At 59.4% G+C, this 19,454-nt stretch overlaps 1 protein-coding gene across 1 annotated transcript in view; it reads left to right on the top strand.

Annotated features, from left to right (window-relative positions):
* The window catches only part of HUWE1 (HECT, UBA and WWE domain containing E3 ubiquitin protein ligase 1), a 58,655-nt gene that overhangs the window by 8,687 nt on the left and 30,514 nt on the right, over nt 1–19,454 (top strand). Inside the window, exons 3-21 of the mRNA XM_074937459.1 lie at nt 10,389–10,459; nt 11,205–11,303; nt 11,826–12,032; nt 12,249–12,401; nt 12,485–12,547; nt 13,260–13,337; nt 13,957–14,004; nt 14,100–14,168; nt 14,499–14,598; nt 14,808–14,908; nt 15,142–15,292; nt 15,380–15,507; nt 15,969–16,109; nt 16,179–16,290; nt 16,787–16,948; nt 17,040–17,141; nt 17,354–17,434; nt 18,848–18,954; nt 19,264–19,441. Coding sequence (XP_074793560.1) covers nt 10,415–10,459; nt 11,205–11,303; nt 11,826–12,032; nt 12,249–12,401; nt 12,485–12,547; nt 13,260–13,337; nt 13,957–14,004; nt 14,100–14,168; nt 14,499–14,598; nt 14,808–14,908; nt 15,142–15,292; nt 15,380–15,507; nt 15,969–16,109; nt 16,179–16,290; nt 16,787–16,948; nt 17,040–17,141; nt 17,354–17,434; nt 18,848–18,954; nt 19,264–19,441 — 2,125 coding nt within the window. The 5' untranslated portion in view covers nt 10,389–10,414. The remainder of the gene's footprint in view (nt 1–10,388; nt 10,460–11,204; nt 11,304–11,825; nt 12,033–12,248; nt 12,402–12,484; nt 12,548–13,259; nt 13,338–13,956; nt 14,005–14,099; nt 14,169–14,498; nt 14,599–14,807; nt 14,909–15,141; nt 15,293–15,379; nt 15,508–15,968; nt 16,110–16,178; nt 16,291–16,786; nt 16,949–17,039; nt 17,142–17,353; nt 17,435–18,847; nt 18,955–19,263; nt 19,442–19,454) is intronic.

Here is a 19,454-nt window from a genome sequence, read left to right as displayed (position 1 = left end):
TCATTTCCGTCTAGAACAGCGGCTGCGTAGTGAGGGACAAGGGGCGCGGAGGTTGGAGGCAGGACTCCTGGCTTCTGCTGCTGCCTCTGCCTTGCTGTCTTCACGTCTGTGTGTGTTTTCCTTTCCCCGGCCTTTGTTGGGCTGCAAGGCAGCGAGCGGCCTCCGTACAGCACCTGGCAAAGGGAAGACGCGTGAGCGGAGCACTGCAGGAGCGATGGTTGCTGTCGGGCAGGAGGCGAGAAATGGACTAGCGCGCGCTGAGGGCTGCCGTGTGGCTGATCGATGCCTGTCATTGGAGCTGTTAGTGGCAAGGCTGAAACTGGGAAGCTAGCGAGGGAGGCCTGGGGAACGTTTTACATATGCCAGGGAGTCCCAGCTGCTAAAGTGGGGGGTGCACCTACGCTGGGTACATTAAAAAACCTGCAGAGACGGGGCTGTGTCACTGGGAGGCTGCGTCTGGGTCTGGTGCCCCAGTGGATCTAGAACGATGCTGGGAAAACGAGGAGAGGGTTTGGAAAAGAACCACGGGGGCCATCCAAGTTTCGCGTTGTGAACAACTGAAGTAGCTTTATGGAAATGAAGGTTAAGAGGTGACTTAACCATAGCCTGGGGAGAAGAGATGGGACCTCAGACAGCTCTTGAATCTCGCCCAGGAGGCAGGTTGAGATCGCTGGCTTGGAGCTGATCCGCGATGGATGAAAGTCAGGAGTAAGCTGGCTGGCCATTGGGACAGACCTGTGCAGGGATGTGGTACGAGTGTCTCCATCACGCAGGTCTTCAGTCGAGACTGGGTGTATTCCTAAGAGGGATGTTTGCTTAACTGCAGTTTGTTGAGCTCAGCACATGGGTCCTGTGGTCTCACTGTACAAGAGATCAGACTAGATCTACGGTTCCTTTCTAGCCTTAACGCTTCCGAGGGGATGGCTGCCTTTGGAAGGGCAGGACTGGTTGGGTGGATTCGGAACGTTTGGCCTGTGACCCCACAAGACCGGCAGCCCCGCTGCCTGTCCACGATCTCCTAGCCAGCTCAGCAGTGGGGCAGGGCCTGTAACTGGCAGCTAACAATGTCCTTCAAGACCTGGAATGAAGGCGTTCAATGACAGATCCGTAGGTCTCTCTTTCCGGCTCTGCTTCTCACAGGTGGGCCGTGTTGGGCCAGAATGTCTCTGGTTGGATCTTGGCTCAAAGGGCTCACTCGTCTTTACCGGTGGGTGACTTGTGGTCACACTCTGCTTTGCTATCAAGGACTGAAGCAAACCATCCTGTTTGAAAACAGCAAGCCAGAAAGTGTATTTGAAGACCCCAGCAACATTTGAAGAGTGGAGATGGCCGAGCAGGATTTCTAGCTCAAACAGGGGTACTGACCCTGAAGAGTTTGCCACCTCCCCTGTTGGATTTAAGCACGCTGTCTTCCCTGAAACCAGCTTGACTCCCAGGTCACACTGGACTCAACCTGCATTGATCTCTCCCAGAGCATCTTGCGTCTCACTTTGTTAGCATCTTCAGCCAAGGTCCCTTCTGCTCTGCACAGGTTACTTGTGTGGTGGCAGTCCCGGGAGCCCCTTGTTTTAGCCGCTTCACAAACGCAGAACAAAAAGAGCCCAGAGTCTTAAGTAAGCTGCTAAAGATCCTGTATTGCTCTTCATGGGGCTTCCTTGGTGGCCCAGAATTCCCCCTCCCTCACTGTCCTGCAGCTTGCTGTGTTCTGTTTAGCTGCCGCTCTCTGCACCAGAGGTGGCTGCACTTCCTTCTGCATCGGAGATTTCTCAGATTCCACAGCCCGACTGTTCGCATTAACATGACACAGAAGGCCAGGGATTTGGGGGGAAAAACGCCTTTTAGTCTGATAACGTTGGAGCCATGCAGTGCTGTATTTCGTCCAAGACTTCAAAACCTCCGGCAACAGAGTGCTCACAGCAGCCAGGCCCCTGCCCCCGTGCCACGTGTTAAGTCACAAGTGTCACTGCACAGTCGGATCAACGTGCCATGGGTGTGAGTGGGGGCTCTTGCAGGCTGAAGCAACGTAGCGTAGCGGGTGGGGTCTGTTCCCGCTGCCCCATCTGGAGACTCTTCACTGTCGGTGCCGCTGTCCCTCTCCCATCCTGCGTCTCATTGTCTTTGTACAAAGTGGCTACCGTAATGCCCAAACCACTGCAACTAAAATCGTCACCAGACTTGCACCTGTGGGGGTTTTGCATTGAATGCAGCGTGTTGCCCAGCAGGCTTTTTGGGGCTTGGGTGTGAGCAGAATGACTAAGTGCTGCTTGCTGAGCAGTGTCCCTAGAAGAGACGGTCCCCGCCCCAAAGAGCTGATGTTCTCGCTAGGCTAGGAAACCTTCTGTGGAGATGGGGACTTGAGACACGCCTGACTTGGCCAGCTTCACACGGGAAGGACTGAGATTGTTTCCTTTGGATCTGACACTGGTGTGACCACTGCTGGAATAGTGTGTCCCACTCTGGTGCCCATGATTCAAGGCAGGTGTCGATCAGCTGGAGAGAATGGATTGGAAAACTTGCCTTTGAGCTCCCAGAGTGTTTCTCTCTTTCTGACAGGTTTCGGAGGGGTAGCCGTGTTAGTCTGTATCAGCAAAAACGAGGAGTCCTTGTGGCACTTTAGAGACTAACAAATGTATTTGGGCATAAGCTTTCGTGGGCTAAAACCCACTTCATCAGATGCATGGAGTGGAAAATACAGTAAGAAGGTATAAATACACAGCCCGTGAAAAGGCGGGTGTTGCCTTACCAAGTGGGGTGTCAGTGCTAATGAGCCAATCCAATTAAGATGGAAGTGGGCTAGTCTCAACAGTTGACAAGAAGGGGTAAATACCAAGGGAGGAAAAATCACTTTTGTAGTGCTAATGATGCCAATGTAATCAAGGTGGCCCATTTCAAACAGTTGACAAGAAGGTGAGAGTATCAACGGGGGAAATTAGTTTTTGTAGTGACCCAGCCACTCCCAGTCTTGATTCAGGCCTAATTTGATGGTGTCCAGTTTGCAAATTAATTCCAGTTCTTCAGTTTCTTGTTGAAGTCTGTTTTTGAAGTTTTTTGTTGAAGAATTGCCACTTTTAAGTCTTATTGAGCGTCCAGGGAGATTGAGGTGTTCTACTGGTTTTTGAATATTATAATTCCTGATGTCTGATTTGTGCTTATGCCCAAATTTTAGTCTCTAAGGTGCCACAAGGACTCCTCGTTGTTTTTGCTCTTTCTGGTTAACCTCACAAAGAAGGCTAAGGGGTGACTCGATCCCAGTTTGAAGAGCCCTCTCAGCTCCATCCAACCATTGGAGCTGAACAAATTCAGAGCAAAAATGAGATGCACAGGGAGGCGAATTAACCGCTTGCTGAAGGTCACACTGGATTCGCGAGCGCTGGCAAAGTCTGTCCGGGATGTTTTCAAAGAGCTCTGTTCTGGTTCCAGCAGGAATGAATTCAGGCCTGTCCGGGGTCTCAGGTGGGATGAACGCCATGCGCCCCTCTGGCCTTAGCAGGACTGTCTGGCAGTTAGGGTGCTAGCTTGGGAACTGAGACTGCGGGGGCAAGTCTCTTAGGTTGGGAAACTGAGGCAGAGCTGCTACTGGCACTGCCCTTCCTGACAGGGAGGTTGAGGATCAGTAACCTGCAGATTGAGAGACCCCACATAGGGGACGGGCGTATAAGTATCTAAAAGCCAGGGATCAAACCCAGGCCGCCCGCTTCATTCCGTCCTCCACATGCTGTTCCTTGCTGCCCCTTTGCTGGGGGAGTTTTGGGTGGGGAAGGCTCTGAGCTTCAGAGCCCCAGCAGCTCCCCGCTCCACAGCACAGGGGGTTTGTCTAGCGCCAGTTAGCTACAGCACGGCTGGTCTCGGAAGATACTGCTGCTGGAGCCGTGAGTCGCAGTAGGCAGGATGCAAGAGATGGGGCTGGAAGCCCTGGCGTGCTCCCGGTTTGTCCTATATTTTTGGCGTTGCCGCGTGAGTGGACAGCTATTTATTAGGCGGGGGCTGAGGGCTCTCTTGTTCCAGAACCGAAACGAAAACTCCTCGTGGAGTCATGGCCGTGACTAAGCAGCTGCGGGTTGCAAGGTGTCTGTCTGCAAATCCCCTGGGAGGAAGTCTGTGGGGGACGACGCTTTGGTCCCTTCTAGGGTGTCCAGTGTTGCTGGGGGTGGGGGGCAGGAGGAGACTGGCTTCCTGATCAGTCTGATCTGAACAGATTTGACTGTGGGAAGTGGACGCATAGGTCTCTTGCCATGGGGCAGTCTGGTGAGTGTCGGCCGTGCTCTGTGCAGCTGGGAGCTACCGGCCCAGGCTCTTCAGCTGGGGATGCCGTGGGAGTTTTGGCTTTCAGTTTCAGGCTGGAGCATGGCTCCTCGAGGGGTAGCGAAGGGTGGGTGTCTGTGGGCAGTGCCCAGCTGGGGGAAGCCTATCATCGGAGCAGCAGCCCTAGCTCAGCTGGGAGCTGTGCGGAAGTGTGGCCAGGTGGCTTTTAAAACCAGCCAGTGCAAGGAGAGGAGCGAGCTAACGCAATCTGCCCCACAGCCCCAGGGCCTGCGGCTGGAGCAAAGAGGAGCAGCAGGCTCTGGGAGCAGCCAGCATCCAGGTTCCAGTTGTTTTGCCAAGTTAAGGCAGCCAACCTGGAGCGGTGGGGGCCCACTGGCCTGCAGCCCTCCTGAGATGTCTGGTGGGGTAGGATCACAGGCCTCGCCAAGCAGGGTGTGTACGGACGGGCCCCGCCCCACGACCGGGCTTTGGTTCCCATCGAAGGCTGGTCTCTCTAGCAAACTGGGTCACCCAGCAGGAAGTGCTTTGTCGGCTTTTTTGAGCCGGCCGGGGGGTTAGGCGCGGCGTTTCTGCTCTGAAGGCTGCGTTGACTCCAGCGAATGCTTGCGGAAGCTCCTCTCCCAAGGGCCTAGCCGGAACATGGGCGCGGTGCTGGGAAAGGTGGCCAAACTTAGCAGTGATCTGTAGCCCAGGCTCGGAGCCCAAGTCAGTCGCCATCAGAAGAGGGACAGGAGCTTTCAAGGGAAGCCTGTCTCTGTGTCCCTGTTAATTGAAATGCTGCAGAGCAACGGTGCCCAGTCAGGCTGACTGAGATGATGGCAGCCCCCGGGGCTTGGCTGTGGGGCCTGTGAAAACCCCGGCTTTATGGGGTGCTGGACAGACACCTAGTCGGACAGTCTCTGCCCTAAGGAGTTCACAGTCTAGACCGGTGAAAGGTGGGAGGGGAAAGAGACAGAAAAGCAATGTGAAAAGCTGGCCCCAGCCACTGGCCTGCGCCGGAGTCTGTGCCAGGATCAAAGGGGCGGGTGTTAAAACAAGTGACAAATCCGCACGGTTACTCAGATTGCCTTGAAATTCAGTGCCCCTCGTGTGGGCGAAGGATAGGCTGAGTGGCCCACATTTGGGGCTGTTTGAGTGGATTGGGCCCGAGATACACCCTCCCCCCAAGTCAGCTTTTCTTACCAGTGACATTCATCCAACTGTCCCCCACCCCCGACCTGGGAATCAAACCACAGCTCTTATTCTGGCACAAAAGTCCCAGCGCATGGCACCACCTGCCCTTTGGGGAAGCAAAATCCACTGTCACGTGGGCTGCCTGGGCTAGAACCTAATCAGGCCAGGATTGGCTCAGCGTCTCCTTGGGTTTCTACCCTCAGGCTGCCTCCCCGTCCTGGGTCCTGTGCTCTATAGGGTAGGATCCTTCTGTCCGGCCCCAGGGCTGGCTGGTGCCCAATTCGGAGCAGGAGAGCACACTGGTCATTAGAACTCAATCTGCCGTGGGGCAGACTCCACGAGCCAGGACGGTCACCACTAGCGACCTGACCAGCGATGCAGGAGTCAGAAGTTCCTCTGGCAGGCGTCTGGAACCGGGAGCCAGGACTCCTGGGTTTGGTTGGTCTGTCTATGCCTTGAGCTTCCCTTCTATAAAATCAGGGGGAAGATCCCATTGTTCCAGTTCTGGATTCCTAGCTTATGTGGCCGGAAGGCTCCTCTGTGATCGTTCAGTTTGGCCTGACCATGGCGTCTAGAGTAGTCAGCTGTGCAGGGAGCTGAGCAGGTCCTGGCTGGAGGAACTTAATCTAACCACCCCCCAAAGGGGTGTGAAAGAGTTTTGGACCCAAAAGGGACCTCAGTTCGGTCTGGTCCGACCTCCTGTGCATTGCAGGCTGTTGGAGCTCATGTTTATAGAGCATGTGGTTATTTTAGAAAGGGTAAATTGAGGCACAAGACCGCGTGATCTGTGAGGACCTGGTTCCCAGTCCTGTGCTGTGTCAGGCTATAATTAACGACTTCCTTTGGGTGGGAAGGAGTGCTGGCTGTGCTCCAGAAGGTCAGAGCTCTGAGATTGGCCTCGGTGAAGAACGTCTCGACCAGTACATTTCCACAGCTTCCAGGAAGGTGGGCTCCTTTGTGTCCAACCGGCATGTGGGCTAACAAACCTCCCCCCTGGCCCAGCCCCGCTGTGACATGTGGCCTTGGCTGCTGCTCCCCCAAGACCTGCCTTTCAAACACTTGTCCTGGCGGCTTGTGAAATCATACTCCAAATAGACGTCTGGCCTCCTGTTTACCCCAGCCATAGGGCTTGTCTGAATTCATTCCTGCTTAAACTAGAGCCGATCTCTTCGCTGACTCGCTTTTAAGAAAAGCGGCACTTTCTGTGCTCCTCCAATCTGTCGGGTTGCTCTCATTTTTGAATGAGTCGTCCAATTTATTCAGTCATGTTTGCAGTGCTGCAAAACCAGGACTCCTGGGTTCTGTAGCGAGTGAGAGCCAGGGGGCTGGGAGCCAAGACTCCTGGTTCCCAATGGTCTCTAACTCCAAACTGATCAAAGAAAACTTCCTTTAAGTGCGCAGCACCCAGTTAGCTGATGGAACTCCTGGCCGAGAGCTTAGCAGGCATGGACACGTGTACCGGTCACATGAACATACAGAGATACTGTACAAGGTAAAGAAACTCTGGGAAGGGATCTAAATTCTCCTCCTTTGGCTTGAGCCAAACTCTGGTTATCTGGAAGGGAAACTTAAACTGTAACTTCAGGGCTTCTTACAGTGTCCACTGGCCACTGACTGAGACCAAGCCTTGGTCTAAGGCTAGCCGGGCCGTGGCTCGGCTCCAGGAGGGTGGGCGGAAGGTTAAAAGGATCTTGAAGGTCAGACTAGATCTAAATAATACAACGCAAGTCAGTTTCCCACAGAGTCCTAAACTTGGCTGTCTTCAAGCAAGGTGTGTGGTCTTGATCTCGGCATGCCAAGCGATGGGAACGTCGGTCGCTTCCCTCAGGAGTCTGTGTCAGTGGCTAATTCCCCCTTGACTGTTAGAAACTGGTGCTTGGCATGTGCCCTACAGTCGCTGAGCCTGGGTCTGCCTTTCTCTGCTCCGTCCAAGAGCCTGTGAGTCTCTGCTGTTCTCTTCCCTGGCAAGCTGTGTTCCTTTGCTTAGATCATTTTTCTTCTGGGCTTGGGGTCAGGGGTCTTTGGCGCTTCTGACAAGCGGTCCTAGCAATCTAGGAGAAATTTCGTGCACCTGCTGCTTCCTGGCCCTCTCCTGGCCACCAGCTTCGTCTAGTGTCTGAAAGCACTCGGCGTGGGCTTTCTGGACCGCAGCCCCATCCCCTGATCAGAGGGGGGTGGTTTCGTCCGTTGCCTGGCCCCAAAAGAGCTGGCGACAGGCATGTGAAGCGAGAGATGAGGCAGTTGTAACGCAGGCAGGTTGGTTCGTTGCCCGCCGACCTAGTGCTGTGTACGCCGACCGGTGCACGGGCCGGTCGAGCTATGGTGCCCAGGGGCCCAAGTGATTGCATAGCGTGGCCCTAGCCTAAGCTCACAATCTACATGGGGAGCCTCTGCCCAGGGACCCGAATGCTTCACCTGGCTTGGTGCAGGAAATTGCTTGCTGCCAAGGTGGGAACAGAACCCAGGAGTCCTCGCTCCCCATTCCACTCCTCTCGCCTCCGAGCTGGAAGTAGAACCTAGGAGTCCTAGTTTTCAGCTCCACCTTCCCAGCCTGACCCAAGAGTGAGCAACCAAGGGAGCGACTGATTCTCCATCTGTAAATCAGGCTCCCTCCCCCAAAAGATCTGCTCTGGGACCTGTTGGGGGCAGTTCCCTCCCCTGTGCGATACAGGGGGCCAGATGAGATCCCCCGCGGGCCCTTCATCCTGTGGTGAAAGACTGAGAAGAAGCAGGCAGGGCTGCTCCTAGTCTGTAGGCTCTGAACGACCCAGTCGGCTCCTTTGCCAGAGCCGGGAAAGGCAGGGAACCGTCAAAACACGGAAGGACGCGCTGCAGTTCTTACAGCTCAGGTTCCCCTGCTGCGCACGTGCTGCGGATTGGAGCGTGCACACTGGATTTTGGGACCCGAGTCTGCTCCAGCGGCCCTGAGCATGGCCTTCCTCCCGCCACCCCCCCCAACCCCAACCCTGTTTCTTCAAACCGCTCCCACTCCTACTCCTGCGGGGTTTTTTTGCACATTCATTGTTCCAGAGCTGGAGCTGTGATGTCATCAGCCAAGGCCGAGGCAAGCCCACTGCCTTCTGGGAGCTGTAGTTCCGGCCTGACTGGCCCCGGCTTTGTTTGCAGGGAAGCCTGACCCTAAAAAGCAGATTGCAAGGGCAGGGGTCAGCGGCCAGTCATGTGCCCGAAGGAGAAGTGGCTAGTTCTGGCTCAGGCTCTGGCATGAGGCCCAAGGTCTCCCTCCCACGCTGTTGTCCAGCTCACACCGTGGTCTGTGCTGTTCCCAGTTGGTACTGTGAGGCCAGGCTCGGCTGGTCTGACCTGCGTGGCCACGCCTGTTAGATCTTTCTCTGCAGGATCCAAGAGCCCGTTCCTGTTCTCAAATGTTGGTTCCCCATGGCTAGACACCTTCTCATTGGGGAGCTGAAGAGCTGGAGCTCCTGGAGTCTGTCGCTTGAAAGCCGGTTTGCTAATCCTTTTAATTGTGGCTTTTCTCCAACCCTTCTCTGATTGAACTGGACACCGCAATCCAGCAGTGGTGGCATTGGTGCCGAATAAAGCATTGCGGGCCCGTGGCTGCTAGGGAAGACGGTGAAGCCGCTCCTGAAACTAGACGCTGTGGCTGTTTGGGTCCCCTTTTCTGATTTGGTGCCTTGCTCAGGCCCCGATCCCTCCCCTCTGGGCTGATCTGCGGGCCGGGAAGCTGTCTGTCTCGCTCTGACTCTGAAGGCAGATTGTGCTTGGGGTGACGGGTTTTTTTGTTTTGCTGTTGTTTTCCCTGGGGTGGGTTCCAATCCAGCCATGCTGCTGGCTTGCTCGGCCCTTGTGATGCAAACAGGGCCCAGGTGTTTCCTCCTGTTCCCCCAATCAAGGGGGCTCAGCTGAGATTGGGGCCCCTCCCTCCCCGTGCTGCATAGCCAGTGCCTGTCCCGAAAATTGTGCTCCTTGGACAGCTGGTCAACTGCAGCCCAGAGCAACAAAGCCGTTTGGATGCCCGGGGGTCAGACCCAGATCTCAAGAATTGCCGGCTGGCGGGGGACCGTCGGGTTCACCCCAAGCGTGTCTTCCGGGCTAGCTGAGTCAAGGTCGGGACTGGAGCCTGAATCGAGGGTCAGAAGCAGATTCCTTTCTGAGGCGCTCAAACCCCCGGGGGCTCAGGTCTGCTGCTGCCGGAGTGGGGACCCTGCCTGGGTTTGGGGGAGGGGTGAAAACAGTGAATGGGTTGGAGGGGAGGGGGCATTCCCATAACTCCAGGCTATTGGACAGATATGTGGGCTGGCTGGGGACAGAGTCCGCCTTGGCTCTACCCATACGTGGCACTGTCACCCTGCCCTGCCCGGTGTAACTCTTGAGGGTCACCCTTCCCCTCTCCAGTGGGATGGGCCGCACTGGGCATGGTGGGAAGGGGGCTGGAGCTGGGCTGGCACAATGGAGGGGGATGAGTTTGTTTGGGGAGGGGGGAACTGAGTGGAACCTGGTGCAGTGGGACACCCCCCTGATCTGGGAAGCGGGTGGGTCAGCTGGAGTCTGTGATTAGGGGGACCCTGGTCTGGAGGCTGGCACCCTGGTCTCAAGTCGGGGTAACTGCGGCGTGGCCACATGGGGTCCTCAATTTTGATTGGCTGAGGGTGGGGGGTAGCAGTTAGGGGTGGGGGGGGAGAGACTAGGAGCCAGGACTCCTGGGTTCTGTCCCCAGCTCTGCCACTAACCTGTGACCTTGGGTGAGACCCGTGGCCTGTCCCCTTGCCTTGTCTCTCTAGATTGTCCCTGGTGGGGGAAGGACCCGCCTTGGTGAGCTGTCTGTCCAGGCCTGGCATGGTGCGGCCTTAGGCTGGGACTAGGGTTCCCAGACCTTACAGCAGCCCAAATAGAACAAACCCCTCAGCCGGCAGCAAGGCTCCATACCTGGCCCCCTCTGTGTTCACCGTCGGTTCTCCACTCTTCCCTTCCAGGATCAGAAAGTGGAAAAGAATAAAAAATGAAAGTGGACCGAACGAAACTGAAGAAAACCCCCACTGAGGCTGTGAGTATCGCTGTGGGTTGGAACCCCTGGCCTTCCAGGCATGACTGGGGGGCTGGAAGGCTCCTGGGGAAATGCTCCATTAAACACAGGGGTTGGGGCTGGCTAAGGAGCAGAGTGCTGGGCTACTGGCCAAATGGGCCATCACGCTGACAGAGATGTTACTGCTGCAGGCGGGATCTTGCCTTCGCAATGGAATGTACATTCTCTGGCCTAGGAATTGCCAGGCCGTGCTTGGGCTGCCATTTTTACTGGGATCAAACTGAATCCAGAGCTGGGGAGAGAACCCAGGAGTCCTGGCTCCCAGCCTCCTGCTCTAACCACTAGGCCCCACTCCCCTCCCAGACCCAAGGATAGAACCCAGGAGTCCTGACTCCCAGCCTCCTGCTCTAACCACTAGGCCCCACTCCCCTCCCAGAGCCGAGGATAGAACCCAGGAGTCCTGACTCCCAGCTCTCCCATACTAACCACTAGACCCAGCCAGTGTGAAAACTGTCGCTCCCTGTAGGGTGCGTTCTGGGGGCCCTGCTATGTGAAGGGGGGGTGCTCTCCCTTGATGCCAGAGGTCTGGGCTTCAGTCCTGTGGGTTCATCTCTGATGCCCCACAGAGCCGCTGGGTTCTCCCAGTGTGTGTGAAATCAGCCCTGGGGCTGTCGGGACGCTGGAGGAATCCTGGGGCGAGGGGGTCCAGCCAGACCATTGCCCCAGGCCCGAAGCAGCCTGGTCCCCCTGACCTGTCTCTCCCCAGCCTGCCGACTGCAGGGCCTTGATTGACAAGCTCAAAGTCTGCAACGATGAGCAGCTGCTGCTGGAACTGCAACAGATCAAGACATGGAACATCGGGAAGGTGGGTCTCCCAGCCCCAGGCCGCCTGCCGTTCGGCTGGTACTGCTTCCGGCTTGGCGCCCGTCCAGCTGGGACCTTGGCCCCTTGGCCAGCCCCAGGTGTTGCCGGGGGTTTGGCAGGAATCGCTCGCTCGCTGTCAGCGGTGGCCCGCTGCTTCCAGGGGTCCCCTGCCAGGGATCTGTGAGGACTGAGGAGGGGAGAAGGTACCATGTCCCCGCTAGGGGGCGCCAGCTCTGGGGGCTGGCTGGCTCGGGGGGTGGGGGAATGGGGCATGGGGCCTTCCCCTCTAGGGGCGCCAGCTGTGATCTAGGCCAGCAGAGTGGTGGCCGCCAGCCAAGTCCATGGCTCAGGAGAGGCTACCTGGTGGCCGGTCTAAGTTCTAGTGTATGGTAAGAGCCTCCCATCTTGGTATGGGGCTGGGGCGGGGAAGAGATGTCGGGGCAGGGGAGAGCCAGGGCTCCTGGGTTCGCTGGCTGCTTCCCTCACCCCCGTCTCTCCTCCTCCCCCCCCCCCCCCCGTTCAGTGCGAGCTGTACCACTGGGTGGATCTCCTCGACCGCTTTGACGGCATCCTGGCCGACGCCGGGCAGACGGTGGAGAACATGCTGTGGATGCTGGTGTGCGACCGGCCGGAGAGGGAGCAGCTCAAGGCCCTGCTGCTGGCTGTACTCAACTTCACCGCCCTGCTCATAGAGTACAGCTTCTCCCGGCATCTCTACAGCTCCATCGAGGTGGGGCTAGTGGGTAGAATGGGGGGGCTGTGAGCCGGGACTCCTGGGTTCTCTCCCTGGCTCAGGAAGGGGAGTTGGGGCTAGTGGTTAGAGCGGGGGGAGGGGGGACTGTGAGCCAGGACTCCTGGGTTCTCTCTCAGGCTGGGGTCCCCCAGCTCTGAGCCCCGAGAACCCCCCTCGACCCATGCAGCGTCTAACCCCTCTGCTGTCCCACAGCACCTGACCACGCTGCTGGCCTCCTCGGACATGCAGGTGGTGCTGGCCGTGCTGAACCTGCTCTACGTCTTCAGCAAACGCTCCAACTACATCACACGCCTGGGCTCCGACAAGCGGGCGCCCCTGCTGTCCCGGCTGCAGCACCTGGCTGAGGTGAGCGCCCCCCACGCTGCGGGTGGGGGGGGGCGGGCTTGGGGGGCTCTGTATGTCACTAATCCCCCTCTCCTCTCCCGCAGAGCTGGGGCGGCAAGGAAAACGGCTTTGGACTGGCTGGGTGTTGTAGAGACTTACTCATGGTGGTGAGTTCCCACCCCGGCTTCCTACTCTTTGGCTAACCGGCCCTGAGCTGCGGCTTCCAGACCCCTGAGCGCCTGGCCCAGGGCTATGGCCAGCGTGGCACATGCCGGCCCCCTGGCGCTGTCCGTGCCCTGACCCCTCATAGGCTGAGTTCCTGGGGGACCCCCAGTGCTGCCCTCCATTGAGTATGACCGACGTCACTTGTTCTCTCCTGGACGCCTGGGTTCTGTCCCCAGCACAAGGAGGAGACTGGAGTCTAGTGGGTTAGAGCAGTGGGGGCTGGGAGCCGGGACTCCTGGGTTCTATTCCTGGCACAGGGAGGGGGGTGGGGTCTAGTGAGTGGGAAGGAGGGCTGCGGGCCTGGACTCCTGGGTTCTCTCCATGGCTCTAAGACAGGATTCCTTGTAATGGTAGCTGCTCCATCTCCCCTCCCTGAAATAGCAGCTCACAGCGCCTTGCCAGGGCGGCTCGAACACGAGGCTGGCGCTCCGGACTCCTGGCTTCTAGTCCCAGCTCAGCCTGCTGGGCTCCCTGCCTCAGTTTCCCTCTTGAGGGGGAGCTCTGAGAGGCGAGAGGAGCGGGGTAGTATCACCGCAATACCGGGGGTAGCTGCTGGTGCTAGGCAGGGGGTGGGGCTCTCCCTGGTCTGGGAAGGGGCAGGCCGGCCCCTGCAGTGCTCTGACCCCCCCCCCCCGTGCTGTGCTCTCTATGTAGAAATACCCACCCAGTGCCACCACGCTGCACTTTGAGTTCTATGCAGATCTGGGCACCGAGGTCAAAGTGGATAAAAGGGTGAGTGTCCGGCCGGGGAGGGCTGATCCTCTAGGGGGAGACCCCCGCGTGGGGCAGCGGGGGGATCGTAGCTTGAAAGGCCCTGGAATGAGGCCAGTTCTGGGGCCCAGCCCAGCCCCGCTTGGCTCTGGCTTGCAAGCTCTGTCCTTAGTGCCCCTGAGCTGTCAGCACTCATCTGGGAAGGGCAGGTTTCCTTAGCTGTGCCCGTGGCGCCAGGACGCCCACCACCCTCAGCAGCTTGTGGCCCGTCATGCCCCCTAGAGCGAGGTGGGACTGGGAGCCAGGACTCCTGGGTTCTCTCCCCGGCTCTGGGAGGGGAGTAGAGTCTATTGGTTAGAGCAGGGGGCTGGGAGCCAGGACTCCTGGGCTCTATCCTTGGGTCTGGGTGGGGAGTGGGGGCTAGTGGTTAGAGCAGGGGGCTGGGAGCCAGGACTCCTGGGCTCTATCCCTGGTGCCAGGAGGGGTGGGTGTGGGGGAGGTTGGAAGTCAGGACTCCTGGGTTACATCTCCTAGCTTTTCTGTGGGGAGACACAGCAGTGGACAGCTTCCCCCTCCCCATTCCCACCCGCAGGCCCTGTGCAGAGCCGTCCCTTAATGCCCCCGCCCCCTTTCTTTGCAGACGACCAGCAACACACTGCATTACATCCACATAGAACAGCTGGACAAGGTAAGGCCCGGGGCCCGGAGCGGGCGGGGAGCGTGTGTTGTACGCGGGTTTGAAGCTGCCTGGTGCTGAGCGCCTCGTCTGGTCTCCTCCCGCAGATTTCAGAAAGCCCCTCCGAGATCATGGAATCCCTCACCAAGATGTACAGCATCCCCAAGGACAAGCAGGTCAGTGCTGGGGCATCGCCCGGGGCCTGGGAGCCAGGACGCCTGGGTTCTATCCCTGAGGGCGAGTGGTCAGAGGAGGGGTCCTGGGAGCTAGGACTCCTGGGTTCTATCCACAGCTTGACTTGACTGTGGGGAAGAGCCCGTTCCTCTCTCTGCCTCAGTTTCCCCTCCATCTGTTGATTAAAAGTTACTTGGGGGGAGCCTCTTGCCTTGTGGGTGGGGCGGGGGGGGCTGTGCAGTGCTGGGAAGGGTGGGGTGCAGTTGTAGGCTGTACTGTAATCCCCCCCCACCCCCCACCCCCAATACTCACTGTTCCCTGCCCCACTCCAGATGCTGCTGTTCACACACATCCGCCTGGCGCACGGCTTCTCCAACCACAGAAAGCGGCTGCAGGCTGTCCAGGCCCGGCTGCATGCCATCTCCATCCTAGGTAAGGGGGCCTCTGATGGTCCCGGCTGGCTCCGCCCCCGAGGCCTGGAGGGCAGAGCCTGGCGCCAGCTGTACCCGCTGGCGGCTGGTTCCTGTGCAGCCTGGCGCTGCTGCCCAGTGGCCCTGCTCGATCCGAGGCAGCTGCCTCTGGCTTGGGCCCCCTGCCAGCTACGCGGTCCGGCCTGATGCGCTGCCCCTCTGTGCCCGCAGTGTACTCCAACGCCCTGCAGGAGTCGGCCAGCAGCATCCTGTACAACGGCCTGATAGAGGAGCTGGTGGACGTGCTGCAGATAACGGACAAACAGCTCATGGTGAGTGTCCCAGGTGGGGGGTTGGGATGGCTGGTCACCCCATGGAGTTGGGGTACCGGGATTCTCAGGGCACCTGTGCTTGTCAGCTCCGCTCATGTGGGAGGGAAACCTAGCCAGCCACTGATGCATTACGGCCTTGGCGGCTGATCCCTGGGCTGCCTCAGTTTCCCCCTGAGGGTGCTGGGAAGCCAGGGCCCGGCTTGGCATCTCACACCTCTCGTCACCTCTCGCAGGACATTAAGGCGGCCTCCTTGAGAACCCTCACCTCCATTGTCCACTTGGAGAGGACCCCGAAACTCAGCAGCATCATCGACTGCACGGGAACCGCCTCCTACCATGGCTTCCTGCCGGTCCTGGTGCGCAACTGTATCCAGGCTATGATCGGTGAGCAGGGGGCGGCTGGGTGTGGGGCTGGAGGGTGTGGGGCCGGGGGAGACGCAGGCGAAAGGCTGACCAGGATGTCCCTTGCAGACCCGACCATGGAGCCGTACCCTCATCAGTTCGCCACGGCCCTCTTCTCTTTCCTCTACCACCTGGCCAGCTACGATGCCGGCGGGGAAGCGCTGGTCTCCTGCGGCATGATGGAGGCCTTACTGAAGGTGACGTGTGGAGGAGGGCCTTTGTCCTCTAGAGGGCGTCGGCTCTGATCAGGCTGGCTCGGGGTAGTGGGAACAGGACATGGGGCCTGTCCCCTCCAGTGGGCCCCAGCTCCCATCTGGCCCGAGGGCAGAGAACTGGCTGGCTCACTGGAAAGGCTGTGGCCAGGGGGTTGGGGTGTAGAGGACTTCTGCCCTCTCTGGAGATTGTCACAGAGCCTGAACTGAAGACCCCAGGAGCTGGAGAATCCCCACCACCACCCCCAGGCAGATCCATGCGTTCCCAGGGTCACAGATTGCAAGGCCGGATGGGATGGGTGGTGGTCTCGGCTGTCCCCACTGGCGTTCACCCTCACACTGAGTGGGCTGAACTAGGGCTGGTTTCAAAGCCCCGCTGGGTGAGTGTGTGGCCCCGATCCTCGGCGCACCCCGTAACCAGGGATCTCGCTGCTCCCCCACACCAGGTGATCAAGTTCCTGGGGGACGAACAGGACCAGATCACATTCGTGACCCGAGCAGTCCGCGTGGTGGATCTCATTACCAACCTGGACATGGCGGCCTTCCAGTCCCACAGCGGCCTCTCCATCTTCATCTACCGGCTAGAGGTAACCGGCCCCCTGCTGGCCGCGGCTCCCCCCCACCTGGCCCCCACTAATGCCCTGCTCTCTCCCCAGCACGAGGTGGACTTGTGCCGCCGGGAGTGCCCCTTCGTCATAAAGCCAAAGATCCAGAGACCACCCACCGCCCCTCTCCAGGAAGGGGAGGAGATGGAGACGGACATGGAAGGTAACTGGAAATGTCTCAGAGCACTGTGGGGTGCTGGGCCGTGCGCCCTCTGGGCCCCTCTCGCGTCCCCCATCCCACCCATCACCCAGCGGTTCCGCCCTGTCTGCAGCCGGGCTCAGAACTGCGGCTGAAGCCTCGTGGAGATGGATGCTGGCCTGGGTTTGGCTGAGCTGCAGGTCTCCTGCCCAGGAGATGAAGGGGTTTGGGAGTGAAAGAGCTTCCCAGAGGTCTTTGCTTCCAGCCCTGCTCCTGCCCTAACCCACAGCCCCCATTACCCTGCCAGAGCTGGTGAGAGAACCCAGGTGTCCTGGCTCCCAGCCCCTCCTGCTCTAACCCACCAGACCCCACTCCCCTCCCAGAGCTGGGGGGAGTAGCCCCCACTCCCAGAGGTCTCAGCCCCAGAGAGGTGGCAGCCCTGTGGTGCTGGAAGGAATCGGTGCCAAGGAATCCCGGTGCGTGTGGTTCCCGGCGTGTAATGCTCTGTGTCCCCCTGCAGTGTCGGACGTGGCCATGGAGAGCAGCCCAGGCCCCTCCACCTCGGCAGAGCCCCGGCCGGAAGCGGCAGTGGTGGTGGTGGCAGAAGCGAGGATGCCGAGCGCCATTGCCCCCAGCTGCAGCATCAGCGGCGCGACCAGTGCTGTCGTCACCCCCCGCAGCGGTGGGTGCGCCGGCTCGGGCGGGCGGGTGGGGGGCAGTGAGCAGTGGCCCGGGTGCTGACCTCTCCTTCCCTGCCTTCTCCCTGTCTGCAGGCGTGCAGTGTATCCCGCAGCGAGCCGCCCTCCTCAAATCCATGCTCAACTTCCTCAAGAAGGCCATCCAGGACCCTGCCTTCTCGGATGGCATTCGCCACGGTGAGGGGGCGCCGGTGGCGGGCGAGGGATGGGCTGCAGCAGGTGGGCTTGCGGGGGGAGCAGGATCTGAGCTGCCTCTCTCCTCCTTTGCTCCCTCCCCCAGGGAGAGAACCCAGGAGTCCTGGCTCCCAGCCCCCTTCCTTTCTCCCCATATGAAGGGGAGTAACACCCCCCCCCCCCCGCTGTGTCTCACGGTCCCTCTCCCCTCACAGTGATGGATGGCTCCTTGCCTACCTCTCTGAAGCATGTCATCAGCAACGCGGAGTACTACGGCCCATCTCTCTTCCTGCTCGGTAAGTAACGGGACAGGGCCAGGGGGAACCTGCAGTGCCCCCTCCTCCAGAGCGATATCCTCCCGAGGCCCCTTCAGGGGAGACGGGGGGTTGATTCTGGTCCTGATTCTCATCCCGCAACTGCTCCGTCCCGCTGGAGAGCTGCTTTTCAGTACAGCAGCCCACCCTGCGTCTGCAAATCCGCCGCGCTGTCCGTGGAGCAGAGGCTGGTCTAGCGGGCTGGCGTGATCCGGGAGGGGGGAATGGCGGGGCGTTCTCGGAGGAGCCCAGAGGTTATTTGAACTCCTGGTGCGGCCGCGGCTGGGATTCCAGTTCCGGTGCCCACTATTAGAGGATGTGGATAAATAGGGATGGGTCAGAGATGAGCCGTGAGAAGGATTCAAGCGTTGGAAAACCTGCCTGAGCAAGCAACATGGGGAGTTAACGAAGCAGGCTGCGGGGTGACTTCATCCCCACACACAGGCAGAGACGGGGATCAAAAGTATTTATGGGCCGGCTCTGCAGGACGGTAGATTCCGATCCCCGTTCAATTGGCGTGGGATTTCTCATTAGTGTCCAACTTCCCCTTCCAGCCAGCAGCTCTGGTTCAAGGAAATCGACACAACTCTAGGGCAGGTTTCCCAGACCTGGGGTCGGTCTTGGCGCTCTCTTTGAAGTGTGGGCGCCGGACCTGGGCAACGACGGGTAACTGGCCCGCTGGCTGCTTTGGGCAGGCCCCAAGGGGTCAGGTTCCCCGTCGGTTGAAATGGGGGAGCGACCCTGCTGAAGTGAGATCTGTGGCTGCTGAGAACTAGAGCGGGGTTAGCCAGTATCCCCAGCACAACCTCATGATGCCGCCTCCAGATGGACTGTCCTAGAGCGTGGCAAGCCCTTGCCCGGCTGTAGTGGGACAGGGAGGGCGGCCTGCTGCTTGTGTGAGTTAGGGTAGTGTGCAGAGTTGAACAGAGACCAGGGTGCCCTTACGTACAGCGCCTGGCACAGGGGAAGAGCTGGGTGAAGCTCAGGAATGTCTAGCTTCCCTGTCCATCTGATCTCCGCACCCCACAGCTGAGCCAGGCCCCTAAAAGAGGATTCTCAGGAGCAACCCAGGCTGTCAGATGGCCTGTCTCCACCCTCCCTGATGCTTCAGAGGAAGATGTGTGGCGGGGGGGGGGAATAAATAGCCCCATTGGGCATGAGGGGAGGGGAGGGAAATTCCTTCCTGACCCCCTGCAGGCCCCTGGCTGAAGCCCTGAAGCATGAAAGTGGGCGAGAGTGGTTTCCGTGGGCTCTTTCCCAAACGGGTGGCTGGCCACAATAGCTGATCCCTGGCCCAGCTCCTTCCTGTCCGGGAGGGCCCCAGCTGGGGGCATCTTTCCGAGAGGAGTGGGACAGCCATCGCTCACCCACTGTGCTCTCTCCTTCGCCCCGCAGCCACCGAGGTGGTGACGGTCTTCGTGTTCCAGGAGCCCTCGCTGCTCTCCTCGCTGCAGGACAACGGGCTAACGGACGTCATGCTGCACGCCCTCCTCATCAAAGACGTGAGTCCGGGCTGCCCCACGCCCTCGCCTGGCTGGCTGGGGAGGGCTGTGGGTCCTTGCTGGGATTGAAGCTCTTTTTGTTCCCAGCTGCACAGGCCCCAGGGGGCTGCCCCCTCCCCTGGCTGGGGACTGACCCACCTGCCTGGCGTGCTGTGAGCTAGTCACTGGAGGCTGGCGGAGTCCCTGCTGTGGGGTGGCTGTCTGATTCCCCGGCCAGTCCCCCTGTCTCTTGGGAGGATGTGGGGGCGGGCAGCTGAGTTCCAGCACCCCGCCCCCATGGCTGACTCTGCTCTCTCCCCCCTCGGGCAGGTCCCGGCCACGCGGGAAGTCCTGGGCTCCCTCCCCAACGTGTTCAGCGCCCTGTGTCTGAACGCCCGCGGCCTCCAGTCCTTCGTGCAGTGCCAGCCCTTCGAGCGGCTCTTCAAGGTGCTGCTGTCCCCGGATTACTTGCCCGCCATGCGGCGCCGGCGCAGCTCCGACCCGCTGGGTGAGTACCGGGG

This window comes from Natator depressus, chromosome 23 (assembly GCF_965152275.1).
Source record: "Natator depressus isolate rNatDep1 chromosome 23, rNatDep2.hap1, whole genome shotgun sequence".
In the NCBI taxonomy this organism is placed as follows: domain Eukaryota; kingdom Metazoa; phylum Chordata; order Testudines; family Cheloniidae; genus Natator; species Natator depressus.
The sequence above is the reverse complement of the archived record's forward strand: the minus strand, read 5'-3'. Positions and strand labels throughout refer to the sequence as shown.